Raw genomic sequence first — 26,815 nt, forward strand, 5'->3', positions numbered from 1 at the left:
ATGTAATGGCTGTGTGCAATGTCAGAGGAGTAGTGGATGGGGGGAGGGGGGTTGTCACTCTGTGAGGGATATAAATGATAAATGTCTAATTATTACATTGCTTTGTGCACTTGAAACTAATAAAAGAAAGTTAAAAATAAATAAGTAAATAAAAGCAGGAAAAAGGTACCATATGTGGAAAAAAAACAACTATAATTAATACACTAAGGACTAATGAACAAGTAGATATATAACATGTAAGAAAAGATAGCTAATGCAAGCAGAGCACTGAGAATTCTAAGAAAGAATAAAAAAGAAATGCTAGAGATCAAAAACGCTGTAATAGAAATGAACAATGCCTTGATGTGACTGAACATGGCTGAGAAAAGAATTTCTGAGCTTGAGAATATCTCAGTAGAAACTTCTAAAACTGGAAGAGCAATGAGGCGTGCAAAAATTAATGTCAGACATCAAACCACAGATCTAGGAAGCTCAGAAAATACTGAGAAAGATAAATGCCCCCAAACTACTCCTAGGCAAATCATATTCAAATTGAAGAAAATCGAAGATAAAGAAAAAAATCTTGGAAAAGCCCAGAGGAAAAAAACACCTTACCCATAGAGAAGCAAAGATAAGAATGACATCCCACTTCACAGAAACAATGGAAGCAAGAAGAGAGTAGAATGAAATATTGAAAGTGTCGAGAAAAAACACACACACACACACACCAAACTTGAATTCCGTAGCCTGCAAAAATCATCTTTCAAAAGTGAAGGAGAAATAAAGACTTTTTCAGACAAACATTGAGGGAATTTGTTGCCAGTAGACCTGCCTTGTAAGAAAGGTTAAAAAAAATTCTTCAGAGAGAAGGAAATTGATATAAGCCAGAAGCTCAGATCTACATAAAGGAAGAAAGAGCATTACAAAAGGAATAAGTGAAGTCTTATTTTTAACTGATCAGATAGCAATTTGTTCTTAATCATAATAGCAATAATGCATTTGACTCTGTGTGTGTGTGTGTGTGTGTGTGTGTGTGTGTGTGTGTGTGTGTATGCTGATGTATGCATGAAACGAATGACAGCAATGATATAAGGGACGAGAGAGCAATATTATATTAAGGTACTTGCACTACCCATGAAGTGGTACAGTACTGTAAATGTATATTGCAAACTCTAGCACCACCACTAAAACACTTTTTAAAAAGAAGTATAATTTGTATGCTACAAAAGAAGAGAAAATGGTACTGAATAAAATTCTCAATTTAAGTATTAAGGAAGAGGTATTCACACATGGTAAAACGATACAGATGAAAATTACAGACAAATTGATTCTTTCTCAGTAGCGGAATGAATAAATTATGGAACCACAGAATACCCAGCTATAAATCTATATATACTGACATATTACGAGCATCAACACACATTAAGTGAAAAGTATGTTACAAAACAACGTATTAGAAATATCTTCTACATAAGTGTTTAAAATGATGAGAGACAGACAGACTATAGAGACACATACCAAATTGTCAGCAGTGGTCCTTTCTAGCAAGAGAAATGGGACTTAGAGTAAATGGAAAGGAGGTATCAGTTTTGATTATTCTATAAAATTTTTCTATGCATACATTGCAATGAAAATCTCTAGACATATTATTTATGCAAATCTTTTTTAAAGGAAAAACAAAGGAAGCAAGAAAGGAAGAATATTGTGAAGTCTTTACACAAAACCAAAACTAGTTGCTAGCTTATCTCAGTCATTGCCAGAAAGGATTTCAACCAAATCACTTCAAACAGGAACCTGAAATCCACCATTAATAGTTTTAATTTATAATTTCAATTAAGGACTAATATGATTTACAACTGTACAATACAAATAGTTAATATTGGTCTGGGACCTAAACCAAGGATCAAATAGAATTTTCAAGCTAGAAGGGACTTTAGGGACCATCCAGACCTAGCTCCTCATTTCACACATGAGAAATCTGGGAAGAAAGAGATTCGTCCTAAAACAGACAATTAATTTCACGGCCAGTGTGTTAAAAGAGGCAAGAACCCAACCTCGTCTAGGTCTCTGGTAAATTCCATTTCTTTCATTCTAACTACTTTGTAAATATCATCTGTGGTTCCTGAAAATTCCCAAGTGGTTCCTGAAAATCTTCATTTTCCAATCCCATTTCCACATCATCTGATTAAATAGGACTTCATATTTACAGGTTGAATCCAGTAGAAAATTCACAGATTAGCACGGTGAAGAAATTTAGAAACTGTCTGTTGTCTAACATTCTCATTTTTTGTTTTTTGGTGATTTTTGTTGGGTGTGTGTGTGTGTGTGTTTTAATAAAACAGCTTAAGTAACTTGCTACGTTCAGTGAGTCAGAAACAGAATTGAAAGTGGAATCCAGCTGTCTTAATACCCAGGACACTGTTTTTCTGTATTTCACATGCATTTTACTTTAAAAAAAAAAAGGCAGTGTGATCTTGTAAAACCAACACCCACTGTCTAATCAGGTGACTTTAGGCAACTCACTGAACTCTTTCTTGTAAACTGTGTTTCTTCAACTATTAAATGAGCAGGTTCAAAAAGATGAGCTGTAAAGTTTCTTACTCCTTTCCATGAGCCTGGAATATTTAAGATGGTGTTCAATATTCATTAGGTCATTGGATCTAGTGGCAAAATGAAATATTGCAGTCCAACTCTCTGAGTAGATTTAAATAGGAAAGTAGTTTTAAAGAGGAGAGTACAAGAAAGCAGCAGGAGAGAAAGAAGTGGAATTTGAGAACTCCTTAGCATGGACCCAAATCTGGAGAAGTCAAGCTAGCTAGTGAATCTGTTGTTTCTAGGTCATTCTCAACAAGTAGAAAGTTATCATGTGCCATAATTACCCACCTACCACAGCGTTTCCAGGAAGTTAACTTCTCCTGAGTATCTAGTTTTCACCTCTTACATTCCTTCCTACTAATGTTCTGAGAATGCCTCTAGTATAGCTAAGTAACAAATAACAAATTATATAAATCATATATGCTATTCAGCATTCAACAATGATTAACTGTTAAAACAAAAGAACAATAAAACCTACAGTCTGATTCTGATGTATTTGAGGATGTAGTAACGTAAATGTAATCAACCTTTTTCTGGAAAATCACTAGAGGTAGACCTCAAAGTCCTGTATGTAACACATTCCTCGGTTCACATTTTGCCATCGGGCAATTTTTATTAAAATGCATATAGCTAATACCATTATTTATGTCTTCATAACCTCAGTTCAAATAATTCCAAGAAAGCATCCGTACAAAATCTCTTTGTACTGAAATGTTTCTCCAGTTACTCACTCTGTTCTTCCTTCAGATAAATAAATCCAGTTCTTTCTTGCTCATAATCTGTTTTTCTTTCTCTTTCTTCCCTAAAAACATTTCCTAACAGGGCATGATACTTATTAAAGGCCTGAACAATAGTGAAATTCAGTTTTATCCCCACCCATGAAAACTTCCACTTATCCCATGAGTTGCATGCTTAGTTAGCTGAGCTTCTAAGTGGACTTTGGTAAATTGTAAGTAGAGAATTTAAGATGACATATGTTTGAGTAAGTAAGCCTAAATTTTGGCAAAATAGTTTGGAGCAGGTTTCCACCAGTACCCTAAACAAAGGGCTGGGGTGGAGGTGTGATTGGACACTTTGATATTTGTGGGAAAACTACAAGGAAAAAAATCAATCATTGGTATGGATTTCTATCCCTCTTGAGGGTGGAGGAAAAAGAGGAGACAGTAAAAACATCCCTAGCTAGATTTGGAGGATCAAGAATAGATGAGACCTAAAGAGACAGAAAGCCACATAGAGGGCGTCCATTCCCCTGCCACCCCTTAGGTCAGTAAGAGTAAAGTAGAAAAAGTAGCCTTATATGCTTGGGCCATGAGGACTTGACAATCCCACTGGTTAGTCCAAGTTTTCAGACCACCTGACTCCACTACCCCAAGCATCTGCTGTCAGTACTGAGGAAGCCAGAGGCAACAAAAAGACCATGAACACCACAGTGAATTCAATAGCAACAGTGGCCAGTAGCCCACAGGTAGGCGGAGGGCAAGTCCCGTCTCAGCAGAAGCCAACAGTTGGGAGGAGGGTGACCATGAACCTGATGGTTCCCTCCCACAATGACACCGAAGCTCCCTGGAATCCAGATACTGCCCAGTGGAGCTAGAAGGGGCAACCAACAAATATAAAGTGCCACGTAAAAGGAGACGAGGCTTACAAGGAGGGGACTGGCAGAAAGAAGACAAAGGCATTAACCTAAGTTACAGAACATAAACGGAGTTAAAGTAGGCACCTTCCTGCAATTTCTAGAACGTGCTGAGAGGAGAAGCAGTGTGGTGTGAGGATGCTGGTAAAGTCTGCCCCAGCCGCAGACCCAAATGCAGCTTATCTGTGTGACCTTGCAGCCTGGGCCTGGCGATAATCTGACAGCAGCCCTCTCAACAAGGAAACCAGAGGCTTCCAGTGGCTGCACATCGTCACTTATCAGGATTACCTTGGCAAGGCCCCACTCAACCCGCATGCAGCCCTGTGGCCCAGAGTGTCAAACACCAAGCAGTCAGCCCCTCTGCAAGCCTCCTGTGGCCTGTGTGCCCTCTGCCCCGCCCAGAGCTGGTCTCCCATTGCACACAGAGCCACTGAGTGCAGACTGTCTGCTCCCCGTATGCACTCCAGGGTATAGCCTATTGTTTGCCCAGCAACTCCAGACCAAACTAGTGAACGTCACTGCTACCTGGTAGCCAAACCATACCTTCTCCAACAAGGCTGAGCCCCTTCCAAGCATGTCCTTCCTGGGACACTCTCTCAGCTCTAAAGTACCACGTACAGTATCCTTATAATTACATCCATCATAGTTAACAATTCTTCATATGAAACTCCCCTGGTTAACCTAATGTATGGTTTCTGTCTCCTGAATGGACCCAGAGGGCTACATCCTCCTACTATCAAAACTGACATTTTCACTTTCACCTCCCCTGAACCGTACCTAGCCCTTAATGTCTCTCTCTTCTATAGAGATAGTCTTGGACAACTGTAGCTCTACTCTATAACCCTCCCCCAAAACACCATTTTATTTGTAAACTTAAGAACACGTAAGGGTTCTCTTTTTCTATCAGATCAAATATAAACGACGCTGAGATTTTATGGCCCTCTGTGACCTGGCCTCACCTGGCCATCCAGCCCTGCCACACACTGGGAATATTCTTTCCCAGGAAAGCATCATACAATTTCCTAGCCCTCACCATGCCTAACTCCACTGTCATGTCTGTGTTCAAGTTCCTGTCTTTTTCCTCTTTTCCCACTAACCCCAGAGCCTTTGGGGGACAGTTCCATCCACTAGTTGTTTGGGGGTTATGTCTTCCCATAGTTTTGTCAGTGTTTTCCTCACCACACAGTTAGCACCTTATTGGATCCTGTTGTCTTAATTCTCTAAGTGCATATACACCCCTCCTCCCAGATTAACCCTGTGATACTCATTCTCTAATTTACATGTTCGTGGCTAATCACTCTAACTTATATTTAACTATGCTTTATATTTCTTACACTACGTCACAAATCTTTGCATAGTGGTAAGCTCAACATTAAATGATGGGAAAAGCAGACTACGCCTAGTAGTTTTAACCCTTACATGGCTTGGCAAATGAGCCTGGGAAGAATTTCAACTCAACCTTATACAACTATGTGGCAGCACTGGATTCATGAATATTGAATTTTAAAACACTGACTTAAAAAAAATGAGTCAAATTATGTTTAAAAACTTTTAAAGGGAGTTGTCCCTTGAATTTTGTTTTAGTATAATTATATCTTATTGCATATCACTCGAATCCTAGACAACGTCTCACAGCTTGGGCATTAGATTAGTTATATGGCAAATTTCATGCTGTAGTATTACTACTGTGATGGAATTCTTTTCATGATCAATATTAATTGAGGGTCTAGGTCTATGCTAGGTCCTGGACCTAGATCTAGCAATTCTAATGTGCTACCTGCATCATGGAGCTTACAGCTCAATAAAGCAATCTGTATTTAGAAGGATGTAATTTTCTTAATGTCATACTTACTGATAAACTTGTTTTGCATAGTCTCCAACAGAGCTTGGTGAGCATCTTCAGCTTGCAAAGCGTGTGAACATTCTCTAGCCAGTATGGTGCGTACAAGATGCTCCCCACATCCTAGAAATCCAAGGAAACCAAAAATAGTTGAGGAAAAGCAGTACTAAACATCTGCCTTGTCTTACGAGTATTAAAACACCCCTATGCACCACTTAAGAAGTAGTCGTACAGGAGAATAATTCAGTGATGGATGAAATGACTTGTGTGAGCAATCTAATAATTTTAGTAATGAGATTTGGCAGAAAATAAAGGAACACATGACTGTCTTATCTCAAAAGGAAACAAAAAAATGAAAGGAAAACACTATTTCATACGAATGATTTATATAATATAGGACTATAGATTGTCTACCTAGGAATCTGCTAAGGTTCTGTCTCATTTCCATGGTTGGGTCACTAAAAAAAACTCTTTTATAATTTCTTTGTTTATATTCAATTGGCCTTGGTCTCTCATTTCCCTCTGGCACCCACACACCTGGATGCATGGGCGAAATCTAGCCAGCTGGGGACAGTCTAACTCTCCCCCAACCTACTTTTCACTGAAAGCGCCACAACAGATCAACAGCTGTAAAGTGACTTAATAAAATAGCACTTCTCCCACTTTCTCATAGTAATTTACATTGCTTTCAGGGGTGAATACTCTCTGTCCTCCTAAAGAATGAATGCATTTTAACCCTCTGTGGTAAATTTGGACCAGTCACACACACTAAGAAAGGGTAGGCATAGTGGTGATGAACACTGCCTAGAATTTTATTACAGTCTCCACCTGTTAAAAGTAGAAACCGCCTGCAAAAGTAGAGACAAAGGAAATTTCATTTATAGGTTAGTAAGTTCAAATAAAAGATTTCTGAAGAAAGAGCCTGGTATTTTCTTAGAAGTACAAAATGTAAAAAAACTACTTTGACAAATATTGGAGGGATAAACCTTTTTCGAAACCTAGTAAATGCCACTTGAAATGCTTTTTATATATAAAATTAATTTCACTATTAAAACGGCAACATCCTCTAACCCAAAGGAAAACAGTAGATATAAAAGATCTTTACAAAGTATCTTTTTTAATAAACATTTTTCCCTCAAATGATTCCTCCACCATCTGAACTTCTGCTTCCCATCTCTTTAAAAAAATTTCCTGGCTGACCCGGTGGCTCAGGCGGTTGGAGCTCTGTGCTCCTAATTCAGAAGGCTGCCGGTTCGATTCCCACATGGCCCAGTGGGCTCTCAACCACAATTTGCTGGTTCAATTCCTCGAGTCCCGCAAGGGATGGTGGGCTCCGCCCACTGCAACTAACATTGAACATGGCACCTTGAGCTGAGCTGCCTCCCAGATGGCTCAGTTGGTTGGAGCGCGTCCTCTCAACCACAAGGTTACCAGTTCAATTCCTTGAGGCCCGCAAGGGATGGTGGGCTGCGCCCCCTGCAATTAGCAATGGCAACTGAACCTGGAGCTGAGCTGCGCCCTCCACAACTAAGACTGAAAGGACAACAACTTGAAGCTGAACGGCACCCTCCACAACTAAGATTGAAAGGACAACAACTTGACTTGGAAAAAAAAGTTCTGGAAGTGCACACTGTTCCCCCAATAAAGTCCTGTTCTTTAAAAAAAAAAAAAAAAAATTTCCTACCAAAGGTGTTCTGTTAATTCATTAGAAAATCAAGTCCTTCATTAATTCACATAAAGGGACAAATGATCTTAGCATCTACTGAGACTAAAGTATGACTACATCCTACGGTAAAAAAAAAAAAATCACAGCATAAGAAGAAGCATCTCTAAGATCCACTCAGATTCTCTAACGGGAACAGGGATAAAGTAACTTTTTTTCATGTCATTAATTTGCACGCAGATATGACTGTGGGCCTGCATGCACATGTGCGCGTGCGCGCGCACACACACACATACTGGTAAATGAGACAGGAGGTTATTAGCAATCACAAAGAAATGTGGGCTAAGATTATCAAATGAAACAACCTCTTTTAAATAAATTCACGAAACTTAACCAATACAAAGTGCTATGATACACAGTTTTCTGTTTAGCTAGTATGTTTTGTGATAGACGTTAGGCACTCACAAATCTCACTAAAAAAAATAATCTGTAATTGTTAAACCATGTTGGTGCCTTTCATTTCATAAAATTTCTCTTCATATATAGACCTCTCTCCCTTTCTTCTTCCTCCCCCTCCCCTTTATATATACATGCACATGTGCATACACACATATGTGTATATTATGTATACACATACAATATATGCTCATTGTCAAAAATACAAACTGTTCAAAAATTATCAAAGTTTTTAAAAAATTACCTGGCATTTTACTTGAAGGAATTCCCCTGTACTTTTTGGTAAAGTGTAAATGTAAATATCCTTCAAGATCTAAATATGTCTTTGAAAGTATCTACACTGAGAGGAAGATCTAGATATGTAATGTAATATATAACTTCATAGGCAGGATTATGGTGATTCCTATTTTGTTAAATTTTTGCAACATTATTTTTATAATCAGGCAAAAAACCAACAATAAAGCTAATAGAAAAGAAACCATTTTTGACATTTACTATGTAGAGACACTGTGCTAAGCTCATGAAACTCCATAAATTTTAATTCCCTTTGTGTACATATTTGATGTTGAACAGTGAAATGTTATACTTTAGAACAATAATAATTGTTAGGAAATTGGCATATTATAAGCTAAATGAGTGTTCAGAAGGTTATGTATACACACCTCAAGTCAAACAGTTAAAACCACATGAAGTTAACATTACATCAAAAATACACAATGTATGTCAGAGAGACTTTTTCCTCTGTTGTTATACAGGAATATGAAGGGTTTTCCAGTGATTGATTTTTACCAAGAAACTTTTAAAATTATGACTTGTATTCTGACATATATCACCTCTAACATAAGAGCCTTGACACCAAAAACTTATTCTCCTGCAGGTTCCAATCAAAGGAAAGTTTAACTTCTGTGGTTTTACCCACAAAATTCCAAGGTTTCTTAGAATATGATGCCATGTAGATGAAGTATAATTCAAAGGCAAACAGTACCATTCTTTATTCACAGATATTAGAAATAAGCCTCTTATTATATCCTCCTTTTGTCCTTACTCATGCAAGTAAAAGTGTATTTATGTTCTCAGATCTTAGTGGAAAACATGGATTATAAATAGAATAAAGACCTAACAAGAGACCTAGAGGAAAAGTGAAATAAATATCAAGTTCCAAAAAGAACATAGAAAAGTACACACTTATTTAGAGTCTATAAAAATGACAACTGAATGCATTGAAGCACATAGCGAATTCATAACTTATGTTTTAAAAAGCATTTGCTAAAAAATAAAATAAAATTAAGTAAATAAAAAACATTTGTTACCTTTGGAGAATGATATGGAATCAACTCACTATTCTGAAAACTGATAAATGGGGGGAAAAAAATCAAGGCTTTCTCTGTACTTCCTATAGGAACTGTACAGTAGAGTAACCAAATAGTTTATGAAGAAAAATTCTCTCCATAGAATTATCCCAGCAAATAAAGAAGAACTTAACAAAATTAGAATATTACCATTTGTAACCTATAATGTAATAATTGATATAGGCAACAATCGATAATGGCTGCTAATATTACAAAACGATACAACCAGATATCACATCTATTGATAAAATTACACCTTTGTAGTCTTGTCCCCCGCCAAAAAAACTAAACCTGAATCTGATCAAGCCTCCTAATTCAAGTATCAGTTTCTAGAAATAAAGTGTATCAACAAAAAGCCTATAATTAACATCAAACTTAATTGTGAAAGATTGAATTGTTTCTCCCTAAGATCAGGAACAAAGCAATGATGTCCATTTTTATCACTGCTATTCAACAATTAGAGGTTGCAGCCATCGCAATAAAGCAAGGAAAAGAAATAAAAGGTATAAAGATCACAAAAAAAGAGTAAAACTGCCTCTATTTGCGGATGATATGTTTATGTAGAAAACTCCAGAGAAATCAACAAAGCTACTAGAGGTGTCTCTCTAGATTCCTCCTATCTGCTTAGCAGTCTAGGGCAAAGGTTTGCAGCAGATACCCACCTGATAGTTACCACTACCCAAAATAAGAACCTGATTTTCATTTCTTCCCCCATCCGTTCACTCACCAAATTGTTATTGAGTACCTACTTGATACTAGGCCCAGAGTACACAGTAGATGGCAGGGGTGCTGCTGCATATTGTGAGATCTCCCCAAAGGTGTTAGAACCTTGCTTGGCTACTGAATTGTCATTCTGGCCAGTCCAGATGCCAGTGCCCTGATTGTGTATTCTACAGAACAACCTTAAGAATCTAGATGAGTAATCTGCTAAGAGCCAGTCTCCCTGCCCAAGTGATCTCCTGTTAATCTCAACGATTAGCCCAGTCTCAGCTGACTCTTTCCCAGTATGATTCCTGTTACTGAGACTCCAGTATGTGCTACACCCAAAGACTTCAGAATTATAATACACTTCCCCTCTTGTGGGAATCCTTAACCTTTCAGAACCCACACTAAAGATGAGTTCACAATAAAAACAATAAAACCATACACACACACACACACATTCACTCACTCATAAGGTGGAATGACTAGATGCAAAAATCAGAAGGATTAACAAACCAAGAAGTGGTGATAAAAGAATAGTGGTTGACAAATGTTTTGTTTAAAAAACCAAACAAAAAAAGGATGAAGTAAATATTTTAGATTTTAAAGGCAGCATATGATCTCTGTCAAATATTCTTCTTTCATTTTTGTATTAACCGTTTAAAAATTTAAAAATCATTCTTGATTGAGATGTCATCAAAATAGCGGCGTGAGGTGAGCCTCTGTAAATCTCCCCTAAAATTTACAACTAATCGAACAACTATAACTCCACAAAGGACTCCCTGCATAGCAGGCAGGAAAGATGAAGAGGCCCACTACTGAATTCACCGAAAGGTGGGCGAATCGGACAAGCGGGGGAGGAGGGAAGGGAGAAGTGCGGAGATGGAGCCTCGCGGGCGGGAGCAGGATGCAGACCTAGCTCAGTGCTCCGAACTCGCTGCATCTTAGAACTACCGCAGCTGCAGGATAGGAAAGAACTCTGACTGCTAGGGCTCCGTTTATGACCCACAGGGCTGAGGGGACAGCATATAACACGGCTGAACCCAACATTCACGGCAGAGACCTCGGAGAAAAGACTGAGGGAAGAAGGCTGAAAACGGTGGTTTAAGCCCTCACTGCCGAGCAGAGAACGGAAGCCTTAGGCACTGAGACTAGCTGCCCCCTCGCTACCCTCCCAGATCTCACCCCGCACCCACATGCCCGGTGCTAGAAGCGGAAGAGTAGCAGTTTCAGATCCAAAGAAAAGAATACTTGCTGTTGTGCGAACTGTGGACCACAGACACAGATTCGCAGCCCAACTAGTTCTGGCAAAGGGGAGGGAGCTGTGGAAGCAGGACCAGCTGTGGTGGTGGTCGCTGCCATTGCTCTGGGCCACCTGTCACAATTCACCCCGCCACTGGACCCACCTATCTGGGCGATCCTCGCAGGAGTAAACAGAACTGCTGAAACACACAGCTCTGAATCTGGTGCAGGAAGACCTTTGGAACTTCAAAAGCTCTACGCATACCCACACGGACACTGCACCCTGTGACCCACGCGAACGATTAACAGAGGAGAAGCCCATATCCCACGGAATCCCCCCATTGTGTGAGAAGCTGGAATAGTGCAGAGAAAACATAGCACTACCGTGTGAGAGAGAAAAAAAGGCTGCAGTCAGAGAGAAAATAAAACATCCTACCAACAAGTACTGGAAAACAAAAGAAAGACCACTTCCTATCAACCTGTAGCACAAGCCACTCCTGTAGATGTCTAGGAAGAGAAATAATAAGTCAGTAATTGCCATGAATAACCAACACAACAAGACAGCTCAGAAAGAAAGTAAAAAGTCTCCAGAAAAGGAACTTAAAGATATGGAAATATGTGACTTAAATGACAGAGAATTCAAGATTGCAGTTCTGAAAAAACTCAGCAAGATGCAAGAAAACACAGAAAGGCAGTTTAATGAACTCAGAAATACAATCAGAAAACAACATGAGCATTTTATGAAAGACATTGAAACTTTAAAAAAGAACAAAATGGAATTTCTGGAGATTAATAACTCAATTGAAGAAATGAAGAATGAAATAGCCAGCTTAGGTAATAGAGTTAACCAGATGGAGAAAAGAATAAGGGACATCGAAGATAGAAACCTGGAAATTACATGGATGGAAGAAGAAAGAGACTTGAGACTTAAAAGAAATGAAAGAACTCTACAAGAACTTTCTGACTCCATCAGAAAGAGCAATATAAGAATAATGGGCATACCAGAAAGAGAAGAAAGAGAGAAGAGAACAGAATATATTGAAAAAAATTATCAATGAGAACTTCCCGAACTTGTGGACAGAACTGGATCCACGAATCAAAGAAGCAAATAGAATACCTAATTACCTCAATCCCAACAGGCCTTCTCCAAGGCATACTGTATTGAAGCTGTCTAAAATCAATAACAAAGAAAGAATCCTCAAGGCAACCAGGGAAAAGAAGACGGTAACCTACAAAGGAAAGCCCATTAGATTATCATCAGATTTTTCAGCAGAAACTCTACAAGCCAGGAGGGAGTGGAACCAAATATTCAAACTATTGAAAGAGAGAAATTATGAGCCAAGAATAATATATCCAGCAAAGATATCCTTTAAATATGAAGGAGGAATAAAGACCTTTCCAGACATACAGAAGCTGAGGGAATTTTCTAATACATGACCTGCACTACAAGAAATACTAAAGGAAGCTATTCGACCACCATCAACAGGGACAATTTGTGGCAACCAAAACATAAAAAGGGGGAGAGTAAAGGCCTGAACCGGAATATGGGAATGGAGAAAATAAGCGTGCTGAAGAAAATGGAATACTCTAAATATCAAACTTTCTTTTACATAAACTTAAGGGTAACCACTCAAAAAAAATCCGGAACTGAAAATATATACTGTAATAAAAGCAGAAACACAGGGAAACATCATAGAATACCACCACACAGAAATAATAGACAACAACAAAAAGGCAAAGAAACAATGGAGACACAGCCTTACCAGAAAACTAAAGATAGAATGACAGGAAATCCTCACATATCAATAATCACCCTAAATGTAAATGGACTGAACTCACCAATAAAAAGCCACAGAGTAGCAGACTGGATCAAAAAACTAAACCCAACCATATGCTGTCTCCAAGAGACACATCTCAGCTACAAGGACAAACATAGACTCAAAGTGAAAGGGTGGAAATTGACACTCCAAGCAAGTGGTATCCAGAGAAAATCAGATGTAGCCCTACTGATATCAGATGAAACAAACTTCAGGGTGAAAAAGGTAACAAGAGACAAAGATGGACATTTCATAACGGTAAAGGGGACTATGCAACAAGAAGACATAACAGTCATCAATATTTATGCCCCCAATCAAGGAGCACCAAACTATACCAAGCAAATACTAACAGAATTAAAGGGAGAGATTGACCAAAACACAATTATACTAGGGGACTTAAATACATCATTGACAGCTATGGATAGATCATCCAAACAGAAAATAAATAACGAAATAATAGCCCTAAATGACACATTAGATGAAATGGACATAATTGACATTTATAGAGCACTTCATCCTAAAACATCAGACTATACATTCTTTTCTAGTGTACATGGAACATTCTCAAGGATAGACCATATATTGGGACATAAAATCAGTCTCAACAAATTTAAGAAGATTGAAATCATACCATGCATATTCTCTGATCACAAGGCTTTGAAATTGGATATCAACTGCAAAAAGAAAGCGGGAAAAAACACAAACACATGGAGATTAAACAACATACTTTTAAAGAATGACTCGGTAAAAGAAGAAATTAGAGGAGAGATCAAAAGATACATAGAAACAAATGACAATGAAAATACATCCTACCAAAACTTTTGGGATGCAGCGAAAGCAGTTTTAAGAGGGAAATTTATATCATTACAGGCCTATATCAAGAAACAAGAAAAATCCCAAATAAATAAACTCACGTTACACCTTAAAGAACTAGAAAAAAAAGAACAAGTGAAACCCATGGTCAGCAGAAGAAAGGAAATAACAGAAATCAAAGCAGAACTAAATGAAATAGAGAACAAACAGACAATAGAAAAAGTTAATGTGACAAAGAGCTGGTTCTTTGAAAAGATTAACAAAATTGACAAACTCCTGTCTAGACTCACTAAGATAAAAGGAGAGAAGACACTAATTAACAAAATCAGAAATGAAAAACGGGAAGTTATCACGGACACCACAGAAATACAAAGGATCATCCAAGAATACTATGAAGGACTATATGCCACCAAATTCAATAACCTAGAAGAAATGGACACGTTCTTAGAAACATATAGCCTTCCAAGGCTGAACCATGAAGAACTGGAAAATCTAAACAGACCGATCATCAATAAGGAAATTGAATCAGTCATCCAAAACCTTCCCAAAAGCAAAAGTCCGGAACCAGATGGCTTCACCAGTGAATTCTTCAAAACCTTCAAAAAGGATCTAATACCAATCCTGCTCAAACTCTTCCAAAAAATTGAAGAGGAGAGAGTACTCCCTAACTCATTTTATGAGGCCAACATTACCCTGATACCAAAACCTAGGAAGGACAACACAAAAAAAGAAAACTACAGACCAATATCTCTGATGAATACAGATGCAAAAATCCTAAACAAAATTCTAGCAAATCGAATACAAGAATGCGTTAAAAAGATTATTCATCACGACCAAGTGGGGTTCATCCCCGGGGCACAAGGGTGGTTCAACATCCGCAAATCCATCAATGTGATAATCACATAAACAAAATAAAGGACAAAAATCATATGATTATATCAATTGATGCAGAAAAAGTATTTGACAAGATACAACATCCATTTATGATTAAAACACTTAATAAAATACGTATAGAAGGAAAATACCTTAACATAATAAAGGCCATATATGACAAGCCCTCAGCTAATCTCATAATTAATGGTGAAAAACTGAAGCCCTTTGCTCTATGTTCAGGAACACGACAGGGCTGTCCCCTATCACCTCTGCTTTTCAACATAGTGTTGGAAGTCCTTGTCAGAGCAATCAGGCAAGAGAAAGAAATAAAAGGCATCCAAATTGGGAATGAAGAAGTTAAATTGTCACTCTTTGCAGATGACATGATGCTATATATAGAAAACCCTAAAGACTCCACCAAAAAGCTATTAGAAACAATCAACAAATCCAGTAAAGTTGCCGGCTACAAAATCAACGTACAAAAGTCCATTGCATTCCTGTATACTAACAATGAAATCTCAGAAAAAGAAATGAAAAAACAATTCCTTTTGCAATTGCAGCAAAAAGAATAAAATACCTAGGAATAAACTTAACCAAGGATGTGAAGGAGCCACATGCTGGAAACTATAAGACATTTTTTAAAGAAATTGAGGAAGACACAAAGAAATGGAAAGACATTCCGTGCTCATGGATTGGAAGAATCAACATAGTTAAAATGGCCATATTACCCAAAGCAATATACAGATTTAATGCAATGCCCATCAAAATCCCAATGGCATTTTTTAAAGAAATAGAACAAAAAAATCATCAGATTTGTTTGTAACCACAAAAGACCCTGAATAGCCAAAGCAATCTTAAGAAAAAAGAACAATATTGGAGGTATCACACTCCCTGACTTTAGCTTGTACTACAGGGGTACAATCATCAAAACAGCATGGTATCGGCAGAAAAACAGACACATAGACCAATGGAATAGAATTGAGATCCCAGAAATAAAACCACATAAATACGGACAGATAATTTTTATTAAAGAAGCTAAAAACATACAGTGGAGGAAAGACAGCCTCTTCAATAAATGGTGCTGGGAGAATTGGATAGCCACGTGCAAAAGAATGAAACTGGACTGCTATTTGTCACCATGTACCAAAATTAATTCAAAATGGATCAGGACTTAAGCATAAGACCTGACACAATAAACTGCATAGAAGAAAACATAGGTAGTAAACTTATGAACCTTGGGTTCAAAGACCATTTTATGAATTTGACTCCAAAGGCAATGGAAGTAAAAGCTAAAATAAACGAATGAGACTATATGAAACTTAAAAGCTTCTGCATAGCAAAAGAAACCATCGACAAAATAAAGAGGCCACCAACTGAATGGGAGAAGATTTTTGCAAACAGTGCCTTGGATAAGGGGCTAATACCCAAAATATACAAGGAACTCATGAAACTCAACAATAAAAAAACAAACAACCCAATTGAAAAATGGGCAGAAGACCTGAAGAGACAGTTCTCCAAAGAGGACATACAAATGGCAAGGAGACATATGATAAAATGCTCAACATCACTAATCATCAGAGAAATGCAAATGAAAACCACAATGAGATATCACCTCACCCCAATCGGAATGGCTATCATCAAGACAAATAGTAACAAGTATTGGAGAGGCTGTGGAGAAAAAGGATCCCTCATACACTGTTGGTGGGAATGCAGACTGGTGCAGCCATTATGGAAGGCAGTGTGGAGGTTCCTCAAAAAATTATGAATAGAATTGCCATATGACCCAGCAATCCCTCTCCTGGGTATCTACCAAAAAAATCTGAAAACATTTAGAGATAAAGACACGTGTGCTCCAATGTTCATTGCAGCTTTGTTTATGGTGGCCAAGACATGGAAAAAACCAAAATGTCCTTCGATAAATGAATGGATAAAGAAGTTGTGGTATATATACACAATGGAATACTATTCGGCGGTAAGAAAAGATGATATAGGAACATTTGTGACAACATGGATGGATCTTGAGAGACTAATGCTGAGCGAAATAAGTCAGACAGGAAAAGCAGAGAACCATGTGATTTCACTGATATGTGGTATATAAACCAAAAACAACAAAAGAACAAGACAAACAAATGAGAAACAGAAACTCATAGACACAGACAATAGTTTAGTGGTTGCCAGAGGGTAAGGGGGGTGGGTAGTGGGGGGTGGGAGATGAGGGTAAGGGGGATCGAATATATGGTGATGGAAGGAGAACTGACTCTGGGTGGTGAACATACAATGGGATTTATAGATGATGTAATACAGAATTGTACACCTGAAATCTATGTAATTTTACTAACAATTGTCACCCCAATAAATTAAAAAAAAATGATTCTTAGCTCATGGGTTGTACAAACAGAGGCCATGGGCCAGATTTGACCCACGGGTCCCAATTTGATTATTCTTATAATAGAACAATCTGTAGCACAAAGAAAGATAAAAAGCAAAGGAGATCATAATTTTAAAAACAAAGTAGTCTGGGAGTAGGGGTCATGGGGAGATATGCAATTTTTTCAAGGAACCAAATAAAACTTTTCAAATAAAAAAAAAGTTGTTTCAAACAATGTATGTAACAAGCATCAGATTAAATGCAGCTCAAACAAGAGAACTAGAAGATATATCTGTGGAAAACTAAAAAGCAGCCTAGAATGATAAACAGAAAGAATATGAGGAGTTAAGAAGCCTGCAATATAAAATGAAAATGTCCAATATATTAACAGGCATTTTGAAAGAGAGGAGAGAAAGAATGGGGGAGGAGGTACTAATATGTCAAGAAGCAATGAAAAGAGTTTGCAGAATTTAAGTTATAAGGAAATCCTTAAACTGAAGATGGAAGGAGTCCCAAACAATTGGAATAAAAATAAATCCATCCTTAAGTATACCACAGTAAAGCTCTGGGCAAAGACAAAGAGAAAATATTAAAAACTAATCATAAAGAAAAGGAGAATCAGCTACAAAGAAATTTAAAATTTTAACTGATAAGTTGAGTATTAACTGGTAAGTCATGGAACAAAAGAGGCCAGAAGACTAATATCTTAAAGATGGCAATAAACAAACAAACCAAAATACTTGTCAACCTAGATCAGTTAAACTACCATTCTAGAGGGAGGATGAACATAAACTGTTTCAGGCAAATAAAGACCAACTCATTCCTTTTAGATTTTAGCTCCCAGCTTACTTCCGCTCTGCCAAACACTATTCCTTATCATAATTCATGCCGATTTTAATATTTACCTAAATGATTCTCCCATTACCTTGGCATCTAGAGTTTCTGATATACTCTCTTCAAGTTATCCACATGACCTCATCAATTCACTCACATGACTATGTCATTATCAATAATATTAACACCTCTACAGGCTCAATATTAACAGAATCTACAGGCTACCCTTCCTATCCCTCCAGCTGACCTCTTGAGCATTCCAATTCCAACATTCCCTCCACCTCACCGAAAACTACCACTCATGAATACTGCTGCTTTTTAATTATCCCTCACTCCCCTTAGGTCCTCACCTCCTTACTTTCCCAACTAAAATTTTATGCTTCATCAACTTATACTCATTCTTACTCTTGAAAGCCTCCATATTTCAGTCACTTCATTGAATATGTCTGGCAAGAGCTCACCCTGGACTATCAGCCAGAATAACTACACTAGGCTGCAAAAACAAACAACCCCCAAATCTCAGTAGCTTAGCACAACAAAAATATAATTCTCATTAATGTTATAAGTTCTACCTGAGTCTCCAGGAAGACATGTTCCATACAGCCACTCAGGAACAAACCATGGCTGATAGAGGTTCCTTCATCTGTCATTGCACCTCCTGAATCATGTCCCTTCCAGGAAAGCAAGAGGGCCACCAAGTGCCATTTTACAGCTTTCGCCTAGAATTGACACATATGAGTTCCACTCGAGTTCACTGGCCAGAAATAGCCACGTGGTCTTCGGTAACTGGAATGGGGCTAGGAAATATAGCAGAGCACATGGATATTCAGGGAGCATTAAATTAAATGCCTCTGCCACATCTCATTAAATCCAACTTTCCAGGCCTGCACCTACCCTGCTAAACAAGATGTAGCAGACATCCTGTGACCACTGGGTGACAAGCATGAGCAGGAAGGCCTACCCTGAGGAAGATAAGAGAGAAGGGACAGACCCAGGTTCCAGGTCTGCTGGATAGCCTAACCAGCCCCAGGCTCTTCCCAGGCTTCTTGTTACATGAGACTTAAAACAAAATAAAATAAACAAAAACTATATGTTTAAGCCTCAGCAATTTAGTTCTCTTTTTTAAGCTGAAATGTATCCTTCTTTTTTCTTTTGTTTTCTTTTACTAGAAGATATATATATCAGAAAATTTACCATTAACCATTATTTTAAATGTACATTCAGTGGCATTTAGTACATTTAAATTGTTGTGCAACCATCACCTCCATCTCCAGAACATTTTTATGTTCTCCAACTAAAACTCTGTACCTATTAAACAGCTCCCACTTCCTCTCTCCCTCTAGTCCTGACAACCACCATTCTATTTTCCAGCTCCAGGAACTGGACTACTCTAGATAGCTCATGTAAGTGGAATCATACATTTTGTCCTTTTGTGACTGACTTATTCCATGTAGCATAATGTCCTCAAGGCTCATCCACATTGTATAGCATGTATAAGAATTTCCTTCCTTTTTAAGGTTGACTATTCCATTGTATGTAGTACCACATTTTGTTCATTCATCTGTTGATGGATATATGAAGCCAATATGAATCTCTCTTAATAGATATAGAGAGCTAATTGCCGGTGAAAGCAAATGGCTCAGAAAACTTTACACTGAAAGAAGACAACTTCTAGCTACTACCAATTCAAAATACAACTTTGCATTGAGTCAGATATGTTTTCTGATAGGTTCATGTATATGTACTATTTATCAGACACCATTTGTAGCAACACATGAAAAAGATCATTATGTCTGAGAACATTTATTTTAACTGAGTTATTTTGGAAAATCGATGATGTATTTAATTGCTACCAACAACCAAATTTATTTTTAATTTGTTTTAATAAATGAGAGTAAGTTGATTAAAATAAATCCTTTATGATGCCTGAAAAAAGGAGTCTGACATATTTAAGAGTGCCTTTTATCCACATACAGAATGACCACTTCCTTCAACCATATGAAACCATTTCAGGAAGCCATCTTTAAAATGCGTGTTTGTGGGTTTGCTTTAGAATCCAGGAAAAGGTGGCAAAAACTCCAAGGAAACTAGAAGAGTTAATAGACTATCTTTATTTTTCCCTCATATAGATGTTTCCAACAATGCCATCATTTTTCCAGTGAACACAATGCCCTACTTTCCAAAAGGGCTTCTGTATCTTTTTAAAGGAGAAATCTGAGATTTCTGGGCCAAGCAGCAGGTTCTTGTTTAGAGGAGGGCAGCCTTCTTTCTCTCTCCTTCCCCCCCCCTCCACCCCTTCTCTCTCTCTCTCTCTCTCTCTCTCACACACACACACACACACACACACACACACACACACACACCCTACCTTATGGCCATAAGGCTCTGTAGAATAAAGGTTAGTATATTCTATTCAGTAGTCACACTCATGTTTGAATGCAGCTGAGTGACTCTGGGACTCTTTATTTAAGTATCAGTTTCCTCAGCTGTAAATTGAGGAATGAGAGTAGCAATTCCTCACAGAGTTGTTGTGAGGACAACATGAGACAATGCACACAAAGTATTTAGCATGGACTTAGTAAAGAATAAATACTATAATGAGAATAATGACTGCCTTTAGGAAAATAACTTCTTATCATTTTCTCTCCTCATCTTATTCTCTGTATTTTCCTTCTATTAGGACAAGGTGATTCCCTGTTAGCCTGACAATCAGCACTAAGAGACTAGGAAAGAGTTAAAAAGTTTAGCTTTTGGTTTGCAATTCAGAAGACTATTGCTTCAAAGCAAACTGAGCCTACACCTAGGGTCAAAATGGCCACCTAGGGAAACTTTTCATTAACAAAACAAAACAAATAAAATGATAAAGATTTGTTAGTCTGGCAGGAAATATTTTAACTGTGGTTATCCAGGGATTATGAGTTATGCATGATTTTCATTCGTTATTTATTCTTTCTGTTATTTTTCTCAACTTTTATAATAAATACCTATTGTTTTCCCCAACAGGTTTATTGCCTGATTTCAATGTTACACTTCTGCATTCACATTACTTCCTCTTAAGGCAGATAGTAAAGGCTACGCAGGGTATCCAATGAGGTATGATCCCATGCACTTCACTTCCCTGCATCTGAGTTCAGGAGTTGCTAAGAGTAAATGTAAACTAATAGTATAGGTGTTTTATTTTATCTGACCTTCATCACAAATTCAGTATTTTCACTTCAGCTCTAGTGACAGATGCAGCCTTCAAATTTAGGTAATTAAAAATATGTAATGCTATAGCCCAATAAAATCATATTGTCAAATCATGTTTTAGTTCCAAAATGTAAGTAACAAACTGAAAAGCATTTGCAATAGGATAAAAATAAAAATTTGTAAACTCTTGGCTGACATTTAATATGTATCTTCATGGCATTTCAAGATAAGTTTTCATCCTTTTTATCTTTGTCTCATTTAGTGATGGCAGCAGTGGTGTTATGAGCCAAATTATTAGAAAATGAAAATTAAAAGGCCCCTATGTGTCAAGTTTTTAATGTAGTGTTCAAATGCAGGATTTTAATGTAGTGTTTAAATGGTAGAGGATTACGATATAACTCCTCCACAGGACCTCAAAATGAGATTAGAATTTTTAAGTGTGACTGCTAATCTCATAAGTCTTTCTCTCCTTTGGGAGACTGTTTTCTTCTAAACCATTCTAACGTCAGTTCTGATACAAAAAGCCCCCAGAGGGGAAAAGTGAAGTTGTAGTCACAGGAGAGACATAACCCACATTCCCAGGCAGCCTGCATACAAAAGTAAAGGATCGGCAGCAACAAAAGCTCACATTCAGTACCACTGGCACACCACACATCTCCAAGGATTACTGATGATTTTGAAGTATTTATGTCATCTTATAAATGCTGCCATTCACTCTCACTGTGGCTAGTGGGCATCTGAAAAATCTTTCAACACATCCCCTGTTAGAAATCCACAGGGACAGATAAGTAATGAGGAAAGGCCTTTCCAAATTTAAAAGGAAACATTTGGTACTTCAGTTTCCAGTATTGCAACATCTCTTTTTCAACAAAGGAATTTATTACACAGTACGTCACCTTTTCCCTGTCGGAGGATTTACTGCCAATTTTGGAGTTGGGTTACTTCTGGTTTTCAAGCCTGTCTTGTGAAATTAAAGAGAGGGCTGCCTTAAAAGTGATAGAACACACATGATTTCAGTCCCCACAGTGTCCCCATGATTATCAAACCTGGAACCTATTACATACAAGAAGAAAATATAAGGATCTTTATAAAGAGGTGGAATAAGTAGTGAAGATGTCTAATCCAGTCAAGTCCAAAGGTTATAGTCATCCACACAGATTTAGTGTTTCCCCAATATTCAGTTCTCTCTAATTTATAACCCACCAGCAAACTTTGGATATTTATAGTAATCTATCAAAAACAACTCAGACTTTTCCACTTTTTTTTGATAAATAATAAATAACCAAAATAAAAACCAATTTTACAATTATCTCCTAGAGATTTTCTCTTACAAACTAGGAAGTGATTGATATGTGCTTTAGCATTTCATAATTACTTAAAATGTAGACAAATATACTAGAAAAGTTACAATTAAAGGTAGAAAAGTATTTCATCTGGAACACAGTGCTAGACATATGCTACATATACTAAATGCTTGATATTTATCAGTTATTTTCATTATTGTCAATTTTATTGAGAAGGTATAACTAAACCACACGATTCAGTTATCTCAAAAAGAAGTTGCTGCATAAATGGGAAGAGTTCCAGTTCTGTGAACACAAATACTTTCATAGATTAAGACCTATTTCAAAACAACTAAAACATACAAATAAACGAAAAAAGCTTCAACAAAAATGAGTAGTGAAAATCCTTTATCCAATCTGCCATGTCGGAGGGTCTGTGGTTAAGAACACAGAGGTATCCCCTCCCAAAGCTTCAGCTACTCCTTTCAATTGCTTCTCTTCTTTGTCAAAGTTATGTCTCAATATAGGAATTTACTCAAAATTCACGTTGAGTGTGAATACAGATCATGAGATAAGATCCTGCTTTCTGCTCTAAATTTTCTCAATTCAGTTATCTGTGTTGTATCTAGAGTGTTGTATCTAAGGTACAACACTCTAATTAGGGCTGGAGGGACGAATGGCCCCAGGCAAAGAAAAAAATCAGAGGCCTCCACCCCCCAGTAAAAGTGGTGTTCTTATTGCTATTATGGAGCCCGTAAAATTCTATCATTAGCATTGCATTTGTCTGGAAAATATACGACATAAATAAGCATTAGACTTATCTCTACTTGAGAATTTCATTAGAGCAGTAGCCATAAAAGAAGTGGTACTGTTTGTAATGTTCACTTGATGCTCTTGTACGGCGGCTATCTGAATTCCTGTTCCATTAGACACAGGAACCACAGATGAGGGGGTTCCACTTTCGGTGGAACCTGAAATGAATCACTTAAGATCTCTGTGCTTCAGTATCCTCATTGGAAAAAAAATAAATGACTGCTTAAATAACTTTAAATTCCTCACAGAACAAGATTTCATACCTGAAAGTAGTTTTAGAACTTCAATAATGTTTTGGTTGAAATTTAGTTAAGAGGTCTGCAATGGATAGAACATTTAGGAGAAGAGCTTGTTAAAAAGCTATTAATTAGGAGTGGCTGGTTAGCTTAGTTGGGTACAGTGTGGTGCTAATAACACCAAGGTTGCCAGTTCAATCCCCGCATGGGCCACTGTGAGCTGCACCCTCCTTAAATAAAATTGAAAAAAAAAAAAAATCATGTGGCACTGTCCCTTAAAAAAAAAAAAGGCTACTAATTAATAAAATAGTATATTTTGATTAAACTCAACTACAGAGAACTTTATTTTCAAAGGGGGAAGAAAAAAGATCATTGACTCATTGATTCACATTAATGAACTACTACATATCTGGGGCTTTCACAAATATCATCTTATTAAGGCTTTACAATTAACTTGTAAGGAAGGTATTGTCATCCATATTTGACATATAAGAAAAGTGAATTCAAATAACTAAGATTCTAAGATCCAAGTCTTGTAACTCTAAGTAACATGCTTGTTCCATGATATCTGTCCCTGCAGAAATAAGGTTAATGTAATCATACAAATAAAGGAGATAAAGGCAAAGTAAATTCAAAAGCCTCAAAATCCCGAATCTATAGTCAAGATCAAAGTAATGATTATTGCAGATAAGTAGCATAACAAATTCTGATACCAATATTCAGGACTGTAGATAGCCCCTATATTTAATCACAACATTCTAGAAATAGTCACTAAGCAGGTCCTAAAGGAATAATGCTAAAATTTTGCACCAAGGCCATAGCATGCAGTTCATGAGTTAAAAAAAAAAAAAAAAAGCCAAGGCACAGTTATAAACATCTACAATAACGTAGATGTAATGTAAAATAAATATTTCAGTATATATATTGATTATATATATAGTATAAAGCCCACAAACAGAAAGAACATAAGCAAGACAGTTATACTGTACCATAAATTTAACCTATAACTACTAAACCAGCCATATATATTAAACATTTAATTAATAACTTTCTTAATGACAAAATTTAGAAGTGATTTATGGGGGTGATTTGAATGGCCAGGGCCTCTTTAAAAACTGAAAAGGAAGTTTGAGTTGATGTTATTTCTCAATAAATTCCTCTGTACAAAGAAGAGGCAATATAAATCATTTCATCAGTTTTAAAGCTGTACGCAGAGTTTAAAAATAACATTCAATATTTAGAGGCTTCATGAAGTATGATGGGGAAAAGTTTTAAATCTGCTCACCACTCACTGCATATCCCTTTCTCTATTCAACACAGTGTCAAGGGTGGTTCTGAGATTGAATAAAGACATAAGAATTCTGAAGGTAGAAGGGGAAAATGGTAATTATATTCATTTGTCTAGATCAGAGTAGAATTTAAGGAATAATAAGAAATGGTTGCAAAGCTACCATTTCTATCATATAAGCAGATAAAAGAAGGGAAAAGCAAAATAGGTAGGCCACCTCAAATGGGATAATGCAGCAAAGAGCAAATAAACAATACAAAATGTAGCACATTTCACGGTTTCCACTTGACACTATTATTAAGAAATAATGCTAGTAAAAGAAGGAAATACACTCACTTGTATTACTTTTTAACTTTTTATTTTAGCGAAGAAATTTATTTACAATTTTATTCAAAGTTACCTAATATTGTGCTTTCTAATTTCTCCTTGGTCATGAGGGGGAAAAAAGCTGTATCTTTGCCTAAAATTAAACAGTCTCAGGAAATTCATAGAATTCTCCATGAAAATCCATGTAGAGATTCCACTGGGCCCACAAACCCCAAGTTAACAACCCACACAGCTATTATTTTATTTAAAAATCTATAAGCATATGGTTATAAACCAGCAAGCTAAACTTTCATTTTGATTTCCAGTAAAAATACTTCCTGCTGGGACCATGAATTCTACATGACAAAGGCAACAGTGACACTATTATTACCTAGAAGCTAACATGAAAATTTCAGTTAAAATACTGAAATTAGATTATCGTGTTAGAATCATACCAGTATCTGTTAAAAAGAAACAAGGATCCTTTAAGAAATGGCTGGTTCTGGGTCTGGCTAAAGAAGTATCCAAGAGGAGTCTGAGATATCTTGTTCTACTGAAAACCAAAAACGCTATCAAAGATAGTTACGTCAAAGACCAACTTTATAGTTACGTCAAAGACCCCATTAAGAAGCCAACTTAATGGGGCTTTCATTGACAAAAGATGGAACAATTTTACCAGCAAAAAGAATAATGGTCCCAAATTCTTTAATATGTCTTACTAACCACCAAAATTGATCCCTTGGGTTTCTATTTCTAGTTAGGATAGAGAAATTTTAAAAGTCCATCACTCCCACCCTAACAACAAGCCAGATAAGCTACAACAAATTTTTAATGTTTTTAAAACTCAGAGAGAGGACACTGCAAAGATATCTCAATGAACTGAATTTCCAAAAGGGACAAGCCTTTCCTATCACAGAAGAGGTAAGGCCCTTTTTTCTTCCAAGAAGCAGTGGGGCAAAAGAGAAATGCTATAAATGAGGCTAAGGAGACACTGGTTGAACATTAACAAACTTTAAACGACCACATGTGGGCTGACACAATGAATTAGAATCCAGAGAAGCTCCGTTTACTGAGCAAGTCTGATTCTATTCACTAACTCTTTCCTGCAGGTCTTCACCAAGGGCTCCAAAGACCTGGGGCAGCGCAGGAGAACTGAAGGAAATCCACATGCCTCAATCACACAGATCCTCCCTAAGTGCAAAGCAGCAGCACACTGAAGGCTGGGAACAGAACAGGAAAACAAAAAGAGAGCCCCCTCCACCAACATGGATGCACAGAGCTATCACCTAGTACAAATGGCTGCCAAACAATGGGAGATGGCAGAAGAGCTAACAGAAATCCCTCAGAGGCAAATTGGGTCTTCCCTAAGTGCACTGCAGCAGTCCTCCAAAGAGTAAGAGCAGAGCAGCAAGATGGAGGAAGATCTCAGCGGTGCAGAAAGATAGGGGTGGGAGCTAAAATCTACATAGTGAACCAATAAGCTTGCAGCCAGGCTGTAAACAAAAGAAATCGGGGAGAGGGAGAAGTAGAGGATGG

General features: G+C 37.3%; 1 protein-coding gene across 10 annotated transcripts in view; it reads right to left on the bottom strand.

The window, feature by feature from the left end:
* The window catches only part of TASP1 (taspase 1), a 250,470-nt gene that overhangs the window by 89,307 nt on the left and 134,348 nt on the right, over nucleotides 1-26,815 (bottom strand). For 9 of the 10 annotated variants that reach the window (XM_019752062.3, XM_019752061.3, XM_019752055.3 and 6 more), the window contains one exon: nucleotides 6,060-6,170. The exons of the other annotated variant lie outside the window; for it this stretch is intronic. In XM_019752062.3, coding sequence (XP_019607621.1) covers nucleotides 6,060-6,170 — 111 coding nt within the window. The remainder of the gene's footprint in view (nucleotides 1-6,059; nucleotides 6,171-26,815) is intronic. 10 annotated transcript variants of the gene reach the window in all.

The sequence above is a fragment of the Rhinolophus sinicus genome, chromosome 13 (assembly GCF_057876585.1).
Source record: "Rhinolophus sinicus isolate RSI-liver-muscle chromosome 13, RSI-T2T, whole genome shotgun sequence".
NCBI classification, from domain to species: Eukaryota; Metazoa; Chordata; class Mammalia; order Chiroptera; family Rhinolophidae; genus Rhinolophus; species Rhinolophus sinicus.